Here is a 17,500-nt window from a genome sequence, read left to right as displayed (position 1 = left end):
TGGAAGCATTGCTCCCGCATGGGTGCAATACTCTGTGGTGCCTGACCAGGTCAGGGGCGCCACAGGTACTGGTACAAGGGCACTGGAAGGGTTCAGGAACAGGGACCAGACAACATACTGGTTGGTATTAAAGTGGCTGAGGCACCTCCCTAAAGGGGAGGGTATCTTAAATAGCCTATGACTCCCAGCCTTAGGCTGGGTACATTTCCATAGTACATGCGCTGCCCCTTCAAGAAGCAAGGAATATGCACAATTGCACCCCAAGCACATTACCAGGAGACCTTGGGAACTGCAGCAGGAGCCAGGACAGAAAGAACATGTGTGCGACCGCGGCAGTGAGTACATCGGCATCCCTGCCAGGAGGTAGAAGTGGAGCAGTGTAGGGATACTGGAATTACAAAGCACTATTAATTCCACAGAACTTTACCAGCGTGATCATTAGTTTCCTCTGAAGCGCAGCATGTAAAATTTTTGCTTGTGGTATAAGTGGGCATTTCTTCAGAGTCTTCTCCAGGGGTGTGTGCTTTCACCTCTCTCATCCAGATGTTATCAATCATAGCTCAACATCTGATACAGATAGATTGTTAGTACATCATCGTTGGTAGCATCTGGGAGGGAGGAGTAAAAAGCCCACACCCCCAGAGAAGACTCTGAAGAAACGCCCAGTTGGGCTCTAAGCAGAAATTTCACATCTTGCGCTTCATAGGAAACAAATGGGATATCTCTGCAAAGGAGTGATGTGGAGCAAAAATAATAATTGGGTTAAAATCAGGGGCACCAGAGGATTTTTTACAAGGTATTTATTTAAAGGGAACCTGACAGTTGATACATGCTGAAAAATCTGTGTGCAGCATTTCAGGCATTGTGCAGCGTTTCAGGCATTGGCTGTATTGTCTCAGCCAGTTTGACTCAGACACTGCAACCTGCCTATCTGATGCGCGTATAGCCTACAATGCGATTTGGTTCCCAGGCGGCTATTAAAGTAGGTTTCTCTGAGACGGCGTAGCGTTTCAGAGTTAAACATACCAGACTGTGATCATACAGCCAGTGCCTGATACATGCTTCCCATGGATCGGGCAGCATGCATCAACTCTCAGGCTACCGTAAATACCATGCACTTTTCTGCTAAACTGAACTTTTGTGATCATCCGATCGTGCCTCATGTTTGTCCATACTCACTGTAAAATACGGGAGAAGAGTAATTAATTGCAGTTCATAAAAATTGGTAATGAAATTAAATTGGTCACCAGGTTTTTGCTGTGTAATCTGACAGCAGCATGCTATAGGGACAGAGACCCTGGTTCATTTTCATCAATGCTAGGGGTGTGGTTGAACTTAAGGGGGCTTTACACGCAACGTCATCGCTAGCGATGTCGCTCGTGAAAGCACCCGCCCCCGTTATTTGAGCGTCACGGGCAAATTACTGCCCGTAGCGCACAATATCGCTAGGAGCCGTCACACATACTTACCTTCCTAGCGACGTCGCTGTGATGTTGCATGGACTGCCCCCTTAGAAAAGAGGCTGTTCGCCGGGAAACAGCAACTTTTCTAAGGGGGTGGTTTGTGCGGCGTCACAGCGACGTCACACGGCAGGCGTAAAATTGAAGTGGAGGGGCGGAGAGCAGCCGTATGGAAGTCTCGCCCACCTCGTTGCTGGAGGACGCAGGTACGGTGTTGTTCGTCATTCCTGGGGTGTCACACGTAGCGATGTGTGCTGCCTCAGGAACGACGAACAACCTGCGTCCTGCACGAGCAACGACATTTGGGAAATGGACGACGTGTCAACAATCAACGATTTGGTGAGTATTTTACATCGTTAGCGGTCGCTCGTACGTGTCACACGCAACGACGTCACTAACGAGGCCGGATTTCCATCACGAATTCCGTGACCCCAATGACATCTCGTTAACGATGTTGTTGCGTGTAACAGGGCCTTAAGAGGAACAAGGTCACTTGTCCTCTAGTGATAATATGCTGCTGTTAAAACACTGATTGAATTGAAACAACAAAACATAGCCCAGTAAGTGACACAGCACTGTAATCAGGATCTGTGCTCTACATTATCCTGCTCTCAGATTACATAGCAAAAAACAGATGACAGATCCCCTTTAAAGATGAAAAGTGACAGTTTTTTTGCTCTATTTTTATTTCTGCTGCTTCCCTGTGTAAGGAGGTGGCCACTTTTGACCGGTGACAGGCAGAATGTTTTTACCTGAGGAGCAGTTGTGTGAACACTAACCTACCAGCATAGTTCTAAGTAGGCTTCGTCATAGACATTACCGCAGTTTTCATTAGTTCTTTAACAAAACCAGTAATAAATCTATTCTATTTACTTGTGCACATTATGGTTAAAGTACTTGGTAAACATATGTACGATACTCAGAAATAAAATGATGCATCTGGAAAAAAAATAAAGAGCTTTGGCCCTTACTTTAATCATTTGCGAGAGATCTCCAGCATCTGCCAACTCCAAAACGATGTTCAACTCATTGTCTTCTATAAATGAGTCCAGATACTTGATAATGTTCGGGTGGTTCAATTGCTGTATGGCAAATCACAAAGAGGGAAAAGGAATGAACAACAAAATCTGCATCTGAGAACAAATTGAATTAAGGAATGGAAAGTCTTGTACGTGTCCATAATATTTCCATCTATAACGTTTAAGATTTATTTAAAGGGGTTTTCTCGTCTAAGAAGAAATGTCGCGATTTCCCTGTGTTCCGGTGTGGGTGAGAAGTCACATAACTGAGTGATTTCAACATTTGCGGTCACGTGTCGACTAGACTTCTCTGCCAATTTCCATCTAGTCTAGTCTAGTCGGCACACTGTCCATTTTTGTGAGTCTGCAGTCATATGGAGGGACTTTAGACTTTTCTTCTTAGACCCTTTTTGCTAAACTTTTTGGCAAAACTAATTGAAGTCACAGAGAATGTGCTTTATATATGTGATGGTGGAATATGGGGGTGGTGTATAATTTTGTGTAGGTCCGTAATCTAGGCGTGGTGTTCTGTCCATTCTGTATATTCCTTGTGTGTACATTGTCCTGTTTGCAGGTTTATCACCCACTGCCGGGCTTTTGCCCCAAAGTCTGGGGAAGGGGGGCCTGGGATCCACTTAAACTCTCTGCTTACCTGGGGGATTATTCAGTCAGGCTGGGAAGGACAAGAGAAAAGCGGGAAGAATCATCCTCTGGGGAGAATCTGCGGCTACAGGCAACACCCTGGAGAGCCATTGAGAAACCCCAATTTCCCTGGAAAAGAACTACTGGAGGATTGTGACTGATCCCCAGGACATTTATCCCATTACTGGACTATTTTACCCTCTGTGTGGTGGATTATTTTAGGGACCATCTGATTTGCTTGGAATAAATGCTTTTTGGATTGTTCACTCGTCTCTCGCTCTGTTGATTGTGAGATATGGGAGAAGGACCTCGTGACAATATAAGATACCAAATATTCTCTATGGATAATAAAATAAGATCAAAGCGCCAAAACCAAATTTATAACGAGAATTATTTCATGTCTGGTTCAAGCTCCTTTTTTGCCTTTATGTCTCCATAGGGGTCAAAATAACACTAAGACAATTAACCACTAAGAAATGAAGCACAGAATAGAGTAGCAGACTCTGTAGAAGAATGTGAAAAAATGCACAATAACAGCCATAATCTGTGTATTTATCACAGACCCCAGACGAGTGCACACATGTCAAACCTGTTATTCCGGTCAGCAGCCAAGATTTTGGTCACTGACCGGATTGATAGCTGATCGATTGGTAGCTGTTTAATGTGGGAAGTTTTGGTAGACCCACAGCTTCCTCCTGGAATTGCCAACTGTCCTGGACAGTCCATAAAAAGAACCTGACAGTAGGCTTGACACCTAGGAACTAAGGTAATTCCATGTTTTTTAACAGTGATTTAAGGAAACACCATAGCTTGGAGTAAGATCACTTTTCCAAGTTCTTTCTTTAGTCCAAAAGAATGCACCACATGTGGACCAGTCCTGCCCTGTCTTACCATAGCACGCCTAAAGAAGCGTAATAATCTACCCTTACACTCTCCTCCCTGAAATCTAAATCCCATGGATGATCGTGAACACAGAACTTGGGTATGATATAACAGATGCTTTCCCAAAGTTGCGTGCCCACAAATTCAGTGTTCATGAGTATCCATTCGATTTGAAAACATGAGCCAATGTAAGAAGACCAAAATCATGACTACCACCAATTAGGAAGTCTAAATAAAAGTCAATAATAAAGAAATAGAAGTGGTCTACAGCTTCTTTTTTCTTGGGCTCCTTAGTGGTTGTATAAGCAAAGATCAAGAGTCGTTAAGCACTTGAGCATGCATTTATGGCTGGCAAGGACCAAATATGGGGGTGGAAGGACCTCCCTATTACCTTTAACTGATCACTTCAATCGTGTTTGTTCCAAATTTTGACATATGGCTGTGAGACGTGGACACATATGAACGTGGACAGAAGAAAAATTGATGTCTTTGAGTTGTAGTGCTGGAGAAGATTTTCTAGAATACCATGGACAAATAGGATCACCAACAAAGGTATTCTTGAGCATATAAACCCAGAGATTTCCCTGGAAGGTAAGATCCCCCAACTGACCTATCTTGGACATATGATGGTGTAAATTCACTTCAAAAGAAGAGGTTACTTGGATTTGGTCAGTGGTAAAAGGAAACGGAAGACCCATTGGCCGGACAACAAAAATTGTAATGCTGGAGAAGCCTTTCTAGAATACCATGGACAAAAAGGATCACCAACAAAGGTGTTCTTGAGCATATAAATCCAGAGATGTCCCTGGTAGGTAAGATATGCAACTGACCTATTTTGGACATATGATAGGGTAAATTCACTTCAAAGGAAGAGGCTACCTGGAATGGTCAGTGGTAAAAGGAAACGGAAGACCGAAGACCCATTGGCCGGATACCATCAAAAATTGTAATGCTGGAGAAGACTTTCTAGAATACCATGGACAGATAGGATTACCAACAAAGATGTTCTTGCTCATATAAACCCAGAGATGTGCCTGGTAGGTAAGATCATCAACTGACCTATTTTGGACACATGATGGGAGTACATTTACTTCAAAGCTAGATGCTACTTTGGTCGTGCTTGTTTCCTTTTACCACTGACCATGAAAAGACCTATTGGCTGGATACCATCAAGAATGACACTTAAATGAACATCAAGCAATAGAAAGAAGCGATGGAAGCAAGGCGAGAAAGAGTCCATAGAGCATTCTTCACCATCTCCAGTCCTCAAGACCAACCAATGGTGCATGTTTTCAGGAATTTCCGAATATTGCACAGGTCATGAAATTATCACCTGGGCAATACTAAGGAAATCCTAAAAACGTGCACTGTTGGTGGTTCCTGAGGAATGGAGTTGAAGAACACTAGTATAGAATATCTGAAAGTTGAACACAGCTAAACAGATAAAATCAGATATCTAGTGTGACGCTGCACTGCTATTATCATGCAAAGCTCCTACATATTCTTAAAAAAAGAAGCAAAAAAACACAAAACAACTAGAAATAGAGAGAACAGAAGTATATTATAACAAAAATGTCACGACACTCACAGGAAGAAATGTGATGCTAGACACTTAGTGTGCAGGATGGAGTTGCAACTAGGTGGCGCTGTGAGCACGTGTACTGCAAGAGCAGCGGGGAAGTCAGACAAGCCAAGGTCAGTACCAGGACGCCGCAACTATACACAGGGAACAGACAAGAATGGAGTCGCTATACAGGCAGTGGGGTTAATTAACCAGGAGAGCACGTAAAAGACACGAGGAGCAGACAAGGCCATAGTCAGGAGGGAGCAGGAGGTCAGGAGCCAGATGGTAACACAGAGTCAGGGGGAACAGGCAGAGGAAAGTCAGGGGTCAGTCAGGGGTCAGTCCGGGGTCGAGCACCAAGATCAATCTACCACACTAACCAGAAGCTAGGCCCTTACTGTAACAAACCAGAAAATATGATTGGCGTCGTTCCGGCTAACACCAATCCCTAAAGAAGCGAAGCAATTCCCCAGAATACGGAGCAGGCGCACAGACCCCTCCCACCAACCAGAGAGTGACCCGGAGACCGTAAACAGCCCGTCCGACACCGAAAGGGTACCGGAAAAGCTGGTGGGGAGTTTCCTACGGTGCACAGACAGACACCAGGACCACAGGACGATACAACAGAAAACCACACTGCAGGTCAGGACTATGAGAAAAATACATTTCTTTCATCACAATTATGCATGAAAGCACTCTATACGCCACATCTCACTAAAGTTTGAATAGATATAGGCCTTTACAGAAAATATATATTTCACGTGTGTTTTTTTTTGTTAATTTTTTTAAAAAAACCCATTAAAACAAAACAAAATGTAAGAAAAAAAAACCCTCTAAAGATGGGATGTGTCAATTAATAAATAGAAGGACAACTAAAAGCTTCACTTTCACAAATTGTTTTCTTTTAAAGCACTAAACGGGGAGTCAGACAGTGAAACTAAAGCGGTTTTTCTCCCTCCCATCATTTTAAATGGAAAAAAAAACAAAACATGAAACTACAGAAATAGAGTGAACAGAAGTAAAATATAACAAACATTTAATTATTCACAAAGATGCATGAAAGAACTCTATACTCCGCATTTCCCTAAAGTTTTAAAAGATTTAGGTAGTTCATTACAGAAAATATTTCACGTGTGTTTTTTTTTTTGCGTAATTGTATAATAATTAATACAAAACAGAGGGAAAAAAAAACCTTCCAAAGATGGGATGTGTCAATTAATAGAAGAACAACTAAACGCTTCACTTTCACAAATTATTTTCTTTTATAGCACTAAGCGGGGATGCAGACATTGAAACTAAAGCGATTTTTCTCCCTTCCATCATATTGACTGTAACCTTGGACTATTACGTGTTAAAGCCGTAGACAAGGGGCCCTCCACCTGCTCCATATGCCCCACAAACTGCTGACCTCGTATTGCATTAAACGGTTTCTCGGGAACCTACTTAAAACTTACATTATTGTTACTTTTGATTTGTTGAGCTCCTCGTACGCTGACTTCTGTGCGTTCAGGGTTTGTATCAGACATAATTTATAAATGCGTACACATTAGAAAGGAATGCCCTACAGGCAGTAAAACAGATACACTCGCTGCTCATTCGCAACGCAATGTGACTGCTCAGACTGACTCACCAGATTTTGAGCTGTTTGATGCTGTGATTTGAGTGTTTAAACGGCATTTTTTCTCTCCGCAGGGATCCTGGCTTTGAGCATACTTGCAAATTTTCAAGTGTGAAATGTTTCAAAAATATATATATTCAGCAAAGCAATGCCCACAGGCCACTAAAGTGTCTTTCTGAGAGATTATTGCCTATAAAATATTAGGAAGATTTGGGAAATTCCATCCTGTTATGTCAAATATATCTGAAACCAGCTGGAATGTAGAAATGCACATGGAGCACGCGGGCGTTCATCCCGAGCTATAAGAGTCAAAATACAGGACATACTAGTCTACAACAAGACGTCAGGACGCTGTACGGGAGAAGCGCTACTTTCACCTAGGGGACATTATACTAAAAAATTATCGTACACAGAAGCAGATCGAAACTCAGAATACTGACTGCTGCCCCCGGGGTGACTTAATGGCAACTGTACTTTGATGGCTATAAGGACACATGGGAACTTTGCAGAGACTTTTTAGACGTTATGTGTCTGGACTGTATGGGGACTGTATCGGTGAAAATAAGCAAAAGGGTACAAAAAATAAAACTTAACCTTTAATAAATATTCTTTAAAAGGAAGCAAGAGATCCTCACTTCAATAAAAGTTATCCATAAAAGTGCCACACACCACATATCCCCCTTAGCATGTATCAGGGGCTGAAATGGCCAGAAAGAACTTCATGGAAGATAACATAAAGGTGTGCTGAACAGTGCAACCTGCACAAGAAAAGGACAGCCACCAACAGATTTGAATTAGGTGTACCACAAGAGGTTCAAAAATCACGGTCTTCAAAAAGAAAATGCAACGGTGTCACCCATCATCATGTGATCCATCCACCTTCACTCAGATTTTAAACGTATTTTACAGTCATCCTGGGCGTCCCAATGGTCCCTATTCAGCTAAACACATGGTCCCCTTTAGATGAAATCCTTAAGTCCCTATTCTTCCAACGCGTTTCCTACAACAAGTATTCTTCAGGGGAGTTTAAACAAGAGACCAGTCTTTATCCATAAGGACTGGACAGGACATGCAGACGGCAGCAGCGGGCCTTCCAAACACAAATAGAGCACAGGGAGAGAGAGCACAAGGAGAGAGAGCGAGAGAGAGAGCACAGGGAGAGAGAGCGAGAGAGAGAGCGAGAGCGAGAGCACAGGGAGAGAGAGAGCGAGAGCACAGGGAGAGAGAGAGCGAGAGCACAGGGAGAGAGAGAGCGAGAGCACAGGGAGAGAGAGAGCGAGAGCACAGGGAGAGAGAGAGCGAGAGCACAGGGAGAGAGAGAGCGAGAGCACAGGGAGAGAGAGAGAGCGAGAGCACAGGGAGAGAGAGAGAGCGAGAGCACAGGGAGAGAGAGAGAGCGAGAGCACAGGGAGAGAGCGAGCGAGAGCACAGGGAGAGAGCGAGCGAGAGCACAGGGAGAGAGCGAGCGAGAGCACAGGGAGAGAGCGAGCGAGAGCACAGGGAGAGAGCGAGCGAGAGCACAGGGAGAGAGCGAGCGAGAGCACAGGGAGAGAGCGAGCGAGAGCACAGGGAGAGAGCGAGCGAGAGCACAGGGAGAGAGCGAGAGCACAGGGAGAGAGCGAGAGCACAGGGAGAGAGCGAGAGCACAGGGAGAGAGCGAGAGCACAGGGAGAGAGCGAGAGCACAGGGAGAGAGCGAGAGCACAGGGAGAGAGCAAGAGCACAGGGAGAGAGCGAGAGCACAGGGAGAGAGCGAGAGCACAGGGAGAGAGCGAGAGCACAGGGAGAGAGCGAGAGCACAGGGAGAGAGCGAGAGCACAGGGAGAGAGCGAGAGCACAGGGAGAGAGCGAGAGCACAGGGAGAGAGCGAGAGCACAGGGAGAGAGCGAGAGCACAGGGAGAGAGCGAGAGCACAGGGAGAGAGCGAGAGCACAGGGAGAGAGCGAGAGCACAGGGAGAGAGCGAGAGCACAGGGAGAGAGCGAGAGCACAGGGAGAGAGCGAGAGCACAGGGAGAGAGCGAGAGCACAGGGAGAGAGCGAGAGCACAGGGAGAGAGCGAGAGCACAGGGAGAGAGCGAGAGCACAGGGAGAGAGCGAGAGCGCACAGGGAGAGAGCGAGAGAGCACAGGGAGAGAGAGAGAGAGCACAGGGAGAGAGAGAGAGAGCACAGGGAGAGAGAGAGAGAGCACAGGGAGAGAGAGAGAGCACAGGGAGAGAGAGAGAGCACAGGGAGAGAGCGAGAGCACAGGGAGAGAGCGAGAGCACAGGGAGAGAGCGAGAGCACAGGGAGAGAGCGAGAGCACAGGGAGAGAGCGAGAGCACAGGGAGAGAGCGAGAGCACAGGGAGAGAGCGAGAGCACAGGGAGAGAGCGAGAGCACAGGGAGAGAGCGAGAGCACAGGGAGAGAGAGAGAGAGAGCACAGGGAGAGAGAGAGAGAGAGCACAGGGAGAGAGAGAGAGAGAGCACAGGGAGAGAGAGAGAGAGCACAGGGAGAGAGAGAGAGAGAGCACAGGGAGAGAGAGAGAGAGAGCACAGGGAGAGAGAGAGAGAGAGCACAGGGAGAGAGAGAGCACAGGGAGAGAGAGAGAGCACAGGGAGAGAGAGAGAGAGCACAGGGAGAGAGAGAGAGAGCACAGGGAGAGAGAGAGAGAGCACAGGGAGAGAGAGAGAGCACAGGGAGAGAGAGAGAGCACAGGGAGAGAGAGAGAGCACAGGGAGAGAGAGAGCACAGGGAGAGAGAGAGCACAGGGAGAGAGAGAGCACAGGGAGAGAGAGCACAGGGAGAGAGAGAGAGCACAGGGAGAGAGAGAGAGCACAGGGAGAGAGAGAGAGCACAGGGAGAGAGAGAGAGCACAGGGAGAGAGAGCACAGGGAGAGAGAGAGAGCACAGGGAGAGAGAGAGAGCACAGGGAGAGAGAGAGCACAGGGAGAGAGAGCGAGCACAGGGAGAGAGAGCGAGCACAGGGAGAGAGAGCGAGCACAGGGAGAGAGAGCGAGCACAGGGAGAGAGCGAGCACAGGGAGAGAGCGAGCACAGGGAGAGCGAGCACAGGGAGAGAGCGAGCACAGGGAGAGCGAGCACAGGGAGAGCGAGCACAGGGAGAGCGAGCACAGGGAGAGCGAGCACAGAGCGAGCACAGAGCGAGCACAGGGCGAGCACAGGGAGAGCGAGCACAGGGAGAGCGAGCACAGGGAGAGCGAGCACAGGGAGAGCGAGCACAGGGAGAGCGAGCACAGGGAGAGCGAGCACAGGGAGAGCGAGCACAGGGAGAGAGAGCACAGGGAGAGAGAGCACAGGGAGAGAGAGCACAGGGAGAGAGAGCACAGGGAGAGAGAGCACAGGGAGAAAGAGCACAGGGAGAGAGAGCACAGGGAGAGAGCACACGGATAGAATGATAATTTATGCTGCTCTTCACATATTCAATTTTTTTCTAGCTGTATTACCCATACAAGTCTATGGGTCAGTGAAAAATACAGTTATCTGTGTGTTATTAGTGTTTAACATTGCAAAAGATCGGAGCTGTCCATATTTGAAAAACACTGATCAAATACTGACATCTTCACGTAATAAATGTTTAAGTTTCTTTCTCTAGATTACTTTAGGATTTTCTCATCCTTTTGCTGAATCTCATTGCTGGGTCAGAACACACAGTAAACAGCGGTATCGCTCATCTACGGCCGGACTGATTCCCTGCTATTCTGCTTCAGGGAAAACACGCAAGCACAAACATTGCAGGTCACTTGCCACAGGGGCTTCCCTGCAGAAAAGCAAAAATGGCTTGCCCGGCCTTTATAGGGACATTACTGAGACGCAGCAAGAATAACCTATTAGCTGGAAATGACTGAAATGGAGAAAAAAATAGCAAAGCTATGATGAATCTCTACATTAGCCAGAATTAGAGCTATTGAGCACCATAATATTGTTAAAGAGCAGCAAATGTGATTTTATTATCTGCATTAAAGGGAACCAACCACCAGGTTTTTGCCCTATTAGAGGCAGTGCCCTAATGGCGCTAGGATACTGATGAGCATTATACCTTTTGCTGAGAACTCTGAGGCTTGATTGCAAAAAAATCCTTTATCAAAGATTCAGAGATTATGTAATTTGTGCAGTGGTTTGAGCACCGGGGCTGGACTTTATGGGTCGAGTCCTCTGTGATGATTCTTCCTCCTGCCTTGTCTCCTTTTCTTCATTTACATTTTGTGCCACTGCCATCATTACCGCTGTTGGCGGCGCATGCGCATTGCTATTCTCATGTTGTGTTCATTAAACTAGCACATGCATGTACCTCAATTTCAGGCACCATTTTACTGTGGAGATGTTTATGAGTGGCAGAGGCGCATGCACTGATTTAAAATAAAATAAAAAAATTCAACCTGCGCATGCGCCGCACCTCATATTTGTCTTCACAGTGTCTTCTATAAAATGAATCCAGAATCAGCGCATGCACGTACTACGATTTCAGGCACCATTTTACTGTGGAGATGACTGAGAACGGCAGCAGTAAATGCGCTGATTTAAAAAAAAATTCAATCTACGCATGCGCTGATGTCGCTTATATTGTATCCACTCAGTGTCTTCAATAAACTGGATTGGGAATCAGCGCATGTATGCACCACGATCTCCGGCACCAAAAAATCAATATGTGCATACGTTGCCACCGATCATATTCGTCTCCACAGTGCCTTCAATAAAATGGCGCCGGAATCAGCGAATGCACGGACCATGATCTCTGGCACCATTTAACTGTGCAGATGTCTACAAGCGGCAGCAGTGCATGCGCTGATGAAAAAAAATTCAATCTGCACATGTGCCGCAGCTCAAAATTGTCTCCCCAGTGTCTTCTAGAAAATTAATCCAGAATCAGCGCATGCACGTACTACGATCTCAGGCACCATTTTACTGTGCAGATGACTGCGAGCGGCGGCGGTATATGAGCCCATTTAAAAAAATTTAACCTAAGCATGCATCGATGCCGCTCATATTGTCTCCACAGTGTCTTCCATAAAATGGATTGGGAATCAGTGCATGTATGCACCACGATCTCAGGCACCATTTTAGTGTAGAGATGAGTGAGTGGCAGCAGCGCATGCGCTAATGAGAAAGAAAATTCACTCTGTGCATGCTCTGCTGCTGCTCATATTCACCTTCACAGTGTCTTTAATAAAAATGGCACCAGAGATCACAGTACACACATGCGCTGATTTCTACGATATTTTATTGAAGATTTCAAAATAGCCAAGCGCATGCGCAGCCAACAGCGGTACTGGCGGTGCAAAGTTTTAATGAAGAAAAGGAGGCAAAGCAAGAGGAGGAATCATCACAGAGGACCCGACCCACAAAGTCACGCCCCGATGCTCGAGCCACTGCAGAGATAATGTCATTTCTGAAGGTTTGTACAAAGATTATTCTGCCATCAAGCCTCGGATTTCTCCACTAACGGTATCATTTTAATCAGCATTCTAGCGCCATTATGGCACTGCCTCTAGTTTACAGGGCAAAAACCTGGTTGTTGATTCCCTTTAAATATATTAATCTGATAATCTAGATTAGAGTCCATCATTAAACTCACAAATTCATACAGTAGCAACAACAATACATCAATATTGCTAATCAGTCTTACCTTTAGGAGGTCAATTTCCTTAATGCAGTCTTGCCTGGCTTTGGCATCCATCATTTCAAATATCTGTAAATGACAGAGAAGGTGATTAGAGTAAATATCGATGCTTGATAATAGTCTGGAGTTTTTATTTTTGGGTGTATTTGCAAGAGGCTATTGGAGATGATTAAAAAGGCTTATAGCCTCTACACAAAAGAAGAGGACTAGAACTTTGGACGTAGCAATCCTAAATGTCAATATCGACCCCTTAATGTGCCTTGCCACATGACTTAGGATAAGAAGTCAAAGCAGAAACTCTATTTGCAGACACGTGTTTCGGGGTGTTTACCCATCATCAGTACAAAGCAGGAGATCTGATTTTGCTCTGTCAGAGGCCTCTGACTGTGGGTCTAAGGGGGAAGCAAGGCGATGCAAGATCTGAAACACAGGGAGAGGTTCACCGTGATGTGGCTGTGGGCTTCATATTCAGAATTGTACATTTTTCTTTAGTCACAATAGATTAATGTATACGTTTTGGATATATGGTCCATGTCTTTTTTTTTACAGCTATGATACTCTATAAAAAGATATTTCACATGTAATATTGCTTATCTGATGCTCTTTCATTTCTCCCCTGTGCACAGTGTGACAATCAGTTTGTCATGTATGTGTCACACTTATTAGACAGTCCTGTAGTTCCGGCTGTCTGAGGTCACAGTGTTTGGCTACACAAGATGCTCTCTGACATTCCCTTTTTCCTTGCTTTGGGTTCTTTCCTTTAGGACCCTGTGGCGTTCCTCACCCTTTCAGCTGTTTTCATCAGCACTTCCCTTTGTGTCTTTAAATACCCTCATTCCCCCTTACTCTGTGCTGGTGATACGTCTAATACCCTTAAGGCTCTGTGCGCACTGGGAAATGGAATTTTCTTGAGAAAATTCCGCATCCTCTCAAAGATTACCGCACCCGCGGTAAAAACCCGCGGCAAACCGCACCCGAAAACCGCAGGCGGTTTGCGGCGGTTTTACCACGGTATTGTTCGCGGTTTTGCCGCGTGCAGGTTGGGATGTGCTTTATTGCATTCAATGCAATAAAGCACATTGAAGAAAAAAAAAAGTCATTTAATTCTGAGATAGTAGATAGACAGAAGAATAGATAGAGGGATAGATAGACAGACAGATAAAGGAATAGATAGATAGATAGACAGACAGATAGAGGGATAGACAGATAGATAGAGGACAGATCGCTGCATTTCCCACGGTCGGCAGTGAGTTCACATTACCGGCCGTGGGAAATGACCGGTAATTACCTCTGCTATCTGTTGCATTCATTCAACGCTGTGTCTGTGACAGTCGCGGCTGGATGTAAGTAGCGCAGGACCTGTGGATTACGTCGGAGCTGTGGATTACGCCGGAGCTTTGGTGCGGGAGGGGTTAATAAAATGGTGAACGAGGCTTGTTTGTTTTATTTAAAATAAAGGATTTTTCGGTGTCTGTGTTTTATTCACTTTACTTATGGGTTGATCATGTCAGCTGTCACATAGACGCTGCCATGATCAAGCCTGGAGTTAATGGCGGTGATCCACCACCATTAACCCCTTGTATTACCCTGCTGCCACTGCTACACGGCGGCAGGAAGAGCCGGGGACACGCCGGTGCTGCCGCATAATGGATGCGACAGTGCCGGGGCAGCTGCGGCTGATATTCTCGGCTGCCGGAGGGGGAGTGAGGCGGGGGACATTAACCCTGCCCCTCTGCCTCCCCAGCCTGAGAATACCGGGCCGCCGCTGTGTGCTTACCTCGGCTGGAAGGTAAATATGCAGCGGAGCCCACGTTCTTTGTTTTCTATATTTCCGTTTTCTTTCTATGTGTGTTCTATGTGTCTGTGTGTGTGATCTATGTCTGTGATGTGTGTGTGTGTGTGTGTGTGTGTGTGTGTGTGTGATGTGTGTGTTTACTCTGCACGGCTTCCTCTTCCTGTAATGACATCACTTCCCTGCAAAACCGCAGACAGGCGATGCACATTACCAGAGGTAAACCGCGAAATACCGCAGGGAATAACGCAGGAAAACGCAGTGAACCGCACAGAATTTGCTGCCTGCGTTATTCCCTGCGGGATTTCACGATTAGCATTGGAGTCAATGGAGTGAAATCCCGCAGCGATGTGCGGAAAAGAATTGACATGCAATTGTTTTTGCTGCGGGATTCCCGCAGCAAAACATGCAGCTGTCAAATTCCGCCCAGTGCGCACAGGATTTTTTTTGCCCATAGGTTTTGCTGGTGATTCACTGCAGAGATGTTATGAACATTTTCTGCAGCGAAACATGCAGCAAAACCGCAAAAAAAACGCGGCAAAATCCGGTAAGTGCGCACATAGCCTAACATGTTTTCAGTGCAAACAGTCGGCTAGTACTCATCTGGAGAAACTTTGTTGCTTCTATTCAACTCCCTGAGTCATCTAGAGATAAGTTATTAGCTTATTTTCCCCCCGTTTGTTATCCCTGTATCTTTTTTTAGAGCATAAAGGGGTTGACTAACCACTCATCCCATCTGTTCCCTACCTAGGGCCTACTTCAGGGTCAGTTAAGTGTGGAACCTATCTAGGGTGGTGAGAGAAGCCAGTGACCAGTGGCTGACTGTAGGTGGCATGTGTCTTCCAGCTGATGTTACCACCATTCAGTTGCAGCCAATGGGAAGACACCAAACCCTTCTAATTTCCCCCCTTGTCTGCTGGTCATTGCCAGAGATAGTTTTGAATTCCTGCTTCCTGGTTCCTGCTCTGTTTGGAATAGTGATCCCTGTGTTTTGACCTCTGCCTGTTCTCTGACTATCCTCCTGCCTGCTGTTTTTGTACCTCGCTGACAGATCCGGATTTGACCTCTGCCTCGTTTTCTGACTACGTCCTTGCCTGCTTGATTTTGGCCCTGTTCTGCATCTCCTGGTTTGACTCTGCCCGACTACTACTCTCATTGGACTGTAGCCCTACACAGATAATGATCTCTGGGGCCCTGTGTAATTCTAAATCCCTGTATAGGGGTTAAAGGGTTCTTGGGTTCCTGATTTGTGAGTGGCTTTCCTCTAGCCTGTCCGTTACAGCCAGTCTGAAGTCTGTGGTTCCAGACTGGTGTTACACCTTCATTTTAAGCTGCTTTCTGGGGATTTTTTTAATCCAGATCAAAAAAACATTCTGCACAACTATTTTATTCAGCCACAAAGAGCTGGATCTGTTTGGGTTTTTTTTTTCTACCATTGAAGTATTATTCGCTATTTTATTCTTTGAAAGATCAGGGTTTTTTTTCTAGCACTGTGCATGCCCAAAACACTGGGTGCAGAGACATTTCTAGTAAAAACTTAGCTAAAAATGAAACAAAAAAACAAGTCTTAAACGGGAAACTAAAGTCTCAATTTTCAATTTGGATTCTTTTTTATAAAGCTAGATCAGTTTAAAAACTGAAATGTTGGTTTAGATTTTTACTGCTTTTTTATGGATCTCTCTTTTTCTTTGTTTGTTTTTAATACTGGAATTATTACAAACGGATGACAACTGAATGATATGTGAACAGTGCCTTAAATAAATGATGAGCTGCTGCCTGTGTACAGACATAGTGAATCTGGTGGACTGTTCTAACTACTGCTCATATAAGGAGGGTTTGGGTTACACTCCTGCAGAGGGGCCCCCCGGGGAATTCACCAGCTTCCCTGGTGGGCCAGTCCTAGTCCACCTCTTTGTACTTGTGCCTTCTAGAAAGGCATCCTCACTTTATAAAATTTCCATGACTCCTTTAAAAGCTTCACTTTATTAAAAGGCGAGGAGATCCGGTTTAAAAGCCGTTTGCAGAGGTAGCTGAATTTATATGCATTACTAAAAGGCGAAAACAGCTTGTAAACGCCTCATTGGGGATTAGCACTCAAACCAAACTCATCAGGAAGGGCTAGTACCAGGCCAGTCAATTAGCAATGCATTGTGGCATCAGTTTGCATTCATTAAAAAAATATATATATATTGCTTAAGGACCAATTAGCCCCGATAATGGCCAAAACATTTAATTCTATTGATGAAGACATAAAGCTAACCCCCCAGTCTCTGGAAGCACACATTAGCGTGATCCCCAAACCGGGGAAAGACCCATTATTAGCTGCAAGCTATCGCCCTATCTCATTATTAAACGTGGATCTAAAACTCTACTCTAAGATTTTGGCTGATAGATTGTCCCCTTTTCTGCCCTCCGTTATTAACACAGACCAGGTGGGGTTTGTCAAGGGCCGCGAAGCAAGAGACAATACAATTAAAACTTTGTCTCTTATTGCTAAAGCTAAAAACAATTCGATCCCGCTGGGTCTCCTAGCCATCGATGCTGAGAAAGCCTTTGACAGAGTCCATTGGGGATTTCTGAGGGCAGCATTGGGTCAGTTGGGACTGGGACCCCGATTTATACAGAAAATTGGCGCTTTATATGATAACCCAACCGCTAAGGTCAGGGTTAATGGGGCTTTATCCTCCTCCTTCGCTGTACGAAACGGGACCAGACAAGGCTGCCCCTTATCCCCGCTTTTGTATGTAGTCATCATGGAACACTTAGCTAACGCTCTCAGGGGGAATAGTAATATCAAAGGACTCAAGATCGGGGATGCCCATCATAAAATTGCATTATATGCAGATGATCTCCTGTTATACATCTCTCAACCTCATATATCGATCCCGTCTATAATGATGGAATT

The 17,500-nt window shown here is 45.5% G+C and overlaps 1 protein-coding gene across 1 annotated transcript in view; it reads right to left on the bottom strand.

Annotated features, from left to right (window-relative positions):
* The window catches only part of NEK6 (NIMA related kinase 6), a 258,576-nt gene that overhangs the window by 55,365 nt on the left and 185,711 nt on the right, over positions 1-17,500 (bottom strand). The window contains exons 5-6 of the mRNA XM_075322826.1: positions 12,810-12,872; positions 2,432-2,542 (exon numbers count right to left, since the gene is read on the bottom strand). Coding sequence (XP_075178941.1) covers positions 2,432-2,542; positions 12,810-12,872 — 174 coding nt within the window. The remainder of the gene's footprint in view (positions 1-2,431; positions 2,543-12,809; positions 12,873-17,500) is intronic.

The sequence above is a fragment of the Anomaloglossus baeobatrachus genome, chromosome 9 (assembly GCF_048569485.1).
Source record: "Anomaloglossus baeobatrachus isolate aAnoBae1 chromosome 9, aAnoBae1.hap1, whole genome shotgun sequence".
NCBI lineage: Eukaryota > Metazoa > Chordata > Amphibia > Anura > Aromobatidae > Anomaloglossus > Anomaloglossus baeobatrachus.
This window is presented reverse-complemented; position numbering and strand designations above follow the sequence as displayed.